This window comes from Priapulus caudatus, unplaced genomic scaffold (genome assembly GCF_000485595.1).
Source record: "Priapulus caudatus unplaced genomic scaffold, Priapulus_caudatus-5.0.1 Scaffold3119, whole genome shotgun sequence".
In the NCBI taxonomy this organism is placed as follows: Eukaryota; Metazoa; Priapulida; class Priapulimorpha; order Priapulimorphida; family Priapulidae; genus Priapulus; species Priapulus caudatus.
The window spans coordinates 11,524-16,334 of NW_014580180.1; the positions used below are offsets into that span (position 1 = coordinate 11,524).

The 4,811-nt window shown below is 51.3% G+C and overlaps 2 protein-coding genes across 4 annotated transcripts in view; both read right to left on the reverse strand.

Moving 5' to 3' along the window:
* The window catches only part of LOC106819294 (methyltransferase-like protein 22), a 5,259-nt gene extending 4,417 nt beyond the window's left edge, over nt 1-842 (reverse strand). For 2 of the 3 annotated variants that reach the window (XM_014823941.1, XM_014823938.1), the window contains exon 1: nt 327-842. In XM_014823941.1, the coding sequence (XP_014679427.1) occupies nt 327-444 (118 nt within the window). In that variant the 5' untranslated portion in view covers nt 445-842. Of the gene's footprint in view, nt 1-239 lie in introns of all 3 variants that reach the window. The other variant, XM_014823940.1, reaches the window with a different exon arrangement.
* Nucleotides 843-990: 148 nt separating this feature from the next.
* On the reverse strand, nt 991-3,648 carry LOC106819293 (pre-mRNA 3'-end-processing factor FIP1-like). Its single transcript, XM_014823937.1, has one exon. The coding sequence runs from the start codon at nt 3,100-3,102 to the stop codon at nt 1,372-1,374; it is 1,731 nt and encodes a 576-aa protein (XP_014679423.1). The 5' UTR covers nt 3,103-3,648; the 3' UTR covers nt 991-1,371.
* Nucleotides 3,649-4,811: the final 1,163 nt, after the last annotated feature.

Below are 4,811 nucleotides of genomic sequence, written 5' to 3' on the forward strand. Positions count from 1 at the left end.
TAATGTATAAAATAATATGCAAATATACAAAAAATACCAACAATTATTCTAAAAAATACCAGAGATTCTGAATGGAGATCTGGTAAATGCTGAACGGAAGGGTGGGGTGGTTACGCGTATTCCCCACAGATTTCTTTTAGGGAAGACGGTTGCGATTCGATAAATTTTGACTATAGATTTCCCGTTGTGAATAACTTTATTTTTCATAATAATTGAAAGAATTTTTTTTTGTAACATACCGAAAAAAGTGATCATCATGTACGACAGGTTAGGTCCTCAGCCCTGGCTCTTCCCCTGGACCTTCCGTTGGTCTGCCACTGACTTACCCTTTTCTGTGCAGGCTGATGATGAGCAGGCGGCAAATGGCTCGTTAGCGGTGAAGATGTGCACATCTGATAGCACTTCACTTTCGTCATCGAAGTTGCTGGCTTCATCACAAGACATCCTCACACATGGGCCCCAATGTGGCTTCACTCGTCGCACTTGCCAAATGTCTATTTTGTCATTAATCTATCACGTGTAATCGGTGGTATTTTCGGGCCACTGGCATCTTCCAATTTTCAATTAAACCGCATTACCAAACCTGGAACAACAGACTGTATTTTATCACATTAGTCCTTTGACTATTTGATGAATGATATTTCAAATTTTATCTTCCTTTGGGCTTGGTGCAAGCATATAATGTCTTGAATATAGATCTTGACAAGACACAGTGAGGAGACCTGAAAACAGGTTAACTGTCAGATATAGAAGTGTCGGTAATTTCTCCTTACTAGTACAACTACGTGTCCGAATTATGTATAAGATTTTAATGCAAATTGCTGTTACCGAAAATGGTAAATGCCTGTATTTTAATCCTTTTTTAAAACATTGCTTTGATTATGTTTATAGATGTTTAATTATGGGATGTGTTATCATAGTCTTTCTGCGTAAGTATACTGAAAATCTGCAATAAAAGGGTTCAGGAGAAACAAAGATCCTTGAAATTGATTTTTTATTTAATGCCAAATGTTTATTTTGTCAGAAGATGTCAAAGTATCATACGTAAATACTTTTAATAGAATGGAAAACTCTTTCTTAACCAGCAATAACAATTCCACATGAAATTGACTTCATGAAATTACTGTTACATTGTACATCCATCGTGTTTTGCCAGAAATCAAAAGAGGCGACTCATAGGAATGTTGTAACACAAGCACATCCACTATTACTTGTAAACTAACAGTAAAATTACACACATTTCACTCACTATCGGTCACTGACAACGTATGTACATCCATCTGGATTTTTTTGCACATCAAGTAAACGATCATCAATCGGTTGACGCCGACTACCAACTCTTGCGCTAACGTAGTTACTCCGGCAGCATAGCTAGTCTTCCGTGCCTTCCTCGTCCTTAGTCTCGCGCTTCGACTTCTTGCGCTTGTGATGCTTTGTCCGATGCTCGTCCTCCTCCTCATGCCCCCGCTTCTTCTTCTTGTGCCGCTCCTCGCGCTCCCTCTCGCGTTCCCGATCGCGCTCCTTGTCGCGCTCCTTCTCCCGCTCCCGCTCGCGATCCCGGTGTCGCCGATCCCGGTCGCGATCCCGGTCCCGGTCAGCCGACTTGCTCCCGCTCTCTCGCTCCTCTCCGCCGCCGCCGCCGCCGCCGCCGCCGCCGCCGCGTCCGTAGTGGTCGTACGACGGTGAGCGGCGGCTTGCCTCGCTGTACGACGACACGCCGTCGTCCCAGTCGCGGCCCGTCTCACCCCACATCGGTGGCGGCACCGACGTCGGTGGAGCGTTTGCGTACGGCTGGTATCCGCCGCCGCCTCCGCCTCCGCCTCCGCCGCCGCCGCCGCCGCCGCCTCCACCGTAATAGCCCGCGTCGTACGATGCCATGTCCGGCGGCGGCCCCGCGTTCGGCGGCGGGTAGCTGACGTAGCCCGGTGGCAGCGATGGATTCTGAGAGACAGGCGGCGGCGGCCCGTACCCGTGCTGCGGCAGCATCATCGAGCCGGCCATGCCCGGCGGCGGCGTCATCATGTCCGGTGGTGGAGCCATCGGGTAGCCCGGCGGCGGCTGCCCCATCGGCACCGAGTGCATGCCGGGCGCGCCGGGTGGCGGCACCGGGGGCGGCGGCCCTGCGCGCGGCCGCGCCACTCCGATCACGCTAATCACGCCGCCGCCGGGGCCTCCACCGCCGGGGCCTCCACCGCCCGCACCGTCGCTGCTCTCGCTGACGCGCCGCGACGCACTCAGCACCTGGATCTGTCCAGACGTCGGCTTGCGGAACGGCGAGAAGTCGGGCTTCTTGCCCATCGTCACGACGGCCTTGTTGTTCGCCGCCGCCGAGTACTTGCTGTTCTGGTTGACGGCGGTCGTCGCCACGCCGGCGCCGCCGACGCCGCCGGCCGCCACCGCCGGGTCCTTGCCGTTGACGACCTGGATGTTCTTCGTCATGAGGTTCTCGTGCCGCAGCGACTTCTGCTTGCTGCAGTAGCGCACCCACGTGTCCTCGCTAAAGCCGTAGTTGAAGTAGTCGGTGACGTCGGCGCCCGGCTTGTTCCACGGCTTCTCGTCGGCAAGCGTGTCGAGGTCAAGGTCGAAGATGGACGTGCCGTTCACCGTGCCAACTGCGTCCAGGTCGATGCCGGCCTTCTGCGGCTGCTGGATAACGAGCGTCGGCTTGCCCGGCGCCTGCATCGTCGCGTCGCCGGCCGCCTGCTTCTGGTGCGCAGCTGCTGCTGCCGCCAACGCGGGTCCGCCGGCTGCGCCGCGCTTCCCCTGCGCAGCGCCGAACGCGTACTGCGTCGCCGGCGCCGCCTTGATGTCGCCGATCGTCACCTGCACGTCGTCGTCGCTGTCATCGTCGTCGTCCGACGCGATGCCCGCGGCGGCCGCCGCCGCCTCATCCCCGCTCAGCTCCCCAGCCTCAAGCTTCGGCAGTGTTCCCGGCGGCCCCGGCTCGGCGGTCGCGCTGCTCTCGAACGGCAACGCGTCGGCCGACAGAAGGATCTTCGCAGTGTCGTCGGTGCCGCCGCCGTCGCCTCCCGCGGGCGCATCATTGCCGTCGGCCTTGTCACCATACAGCCACGCGTCGTCGTCCTCGGTCTGCTCCGTCATCGTCGCTAGTAGCGCCTCCTAGTGTCGCCTCGCTCTCGTTGCACGCAAGTTGGTGAAGAACGCGACACGCTTCGACGTGATTCAGCCTCGGCAAGACGCTGGTGATTGGTGGATGATTCAGTGGCACACCTTCACTGTGCCGTTTACTTGCATATGTTCAGTTCGCGCCACTCAGATGCGTTCGCTATTCAGAACCATAAGTTCAATTTACCGGTCAGTAGCGTACGCTGTCTCGTTCGCTGTTCAGTTGAGTACGTTCTGTTCGCTGTTCACTTACGTGCATTCCATTTACTGTTTAGTCGCGTACGTTAAGGTTAACTTCGACCTGGATGCGTAGGTCGAGCAGCATGCAGGTGATCGTGAAGAAGACGGGAAAGAGGACGCGTGTCTGCCAGGCGAGGCGGAAGAGAAACGTTAGCGTTGAGCCAAAGGGCTTCTGGCCGACTGACGACGTAACAGAACTCACGCTCGGCGTCACAAGTTGTCTCGAATCGAAGCCCAGCATCCGTCCTGCAAATCAAATCTAGCTGTTAATCGTTAGTCGTTGTCCTCGTTGTTTTGCCTTTGTTTTATTATTTTGCTTTTTACCATAAAGATCGTGTTACATTTTATTCATTTAAAAGTTTTGTACGTAGCCTGCTCTTTCTGACCAGCATTGATAATCATAAAGCGAATATAAATTGTTGTTGTTTGCTGTTTTTTTAAGTGGATATATAGACGGGTGCTTTATGTCAGCAGAAGCATTAATTGCAGGAAATACATACTAAATTTTAGAAGAGATATCATCAAGAGTTCATTCGCTATAGAGTGAACCACAATAACAAGTGAGAACAATGCCTGAAGTTTCCGACGAATTAAATAACGTTACGCAAGCATTGCGCAAATTTGGTGCTCTTTCCCACCTGCTCTATATTTCGTTTATTTATACACTGCAGCGTGCGTGCGCATGGTTCGTACAGGACTGAAATTTTTTCCAAGGACTTTTCAAGGACTTTTCAAGGACATTTTATCGGAAATTCAAGGACAAGGATTCGTGCTCTTGCATTTCAAGCGTATACCCAGTACTAACTTGTGGAAAAAAATTTATATTCCTTGCCTACCCAGTTTTTGGCAGGAAAAAAATAAAAAAAAAAAAAAAATGTACTACCTACCTTACCGACCTAATTTCACAAATCCAGGTGACGCCGAACCAAAGGTATTTTTTCTGTTTGGGTCTAGTAAGAAAATAGAGGGAGGGGGGGGGGGGGAGGGGGGGGGGGGGGCGAAGAACATTTTTCAGTTAAACATTAATGCATGTCTGCATCGTCATGATCGTGTTGAAGAAATTAAGGCTCAATTAATTTTCGCAATGTGCAACATGTGGCAAAATGTAGAGCATATGGCAGCTGCTTATCATCCTAGGCTTGGGCGCTGAAATTAATGCATGTAATATATTGCTAAATTGCCAACAAATTCAATATATTATTGACATGTATCATTGCATGTCATATATATGTTGACACATATATCAAGGGTTCAGACACTAACGCTAAGTCCCGTTAGTCCCCTGAGACTAGTAAAAAAATCAGAAAGGACTCACTAGTAGACTAAAGCAGTTAGTCCAGGCGGGACTAGTTATATTTTCACAGCCGTCCCTACCGCCAATTTCCCATCGATTGTTACCCGGCGCAGCGTCTCTCAATCCCAGATCCAATAAGAGGCTGATATAT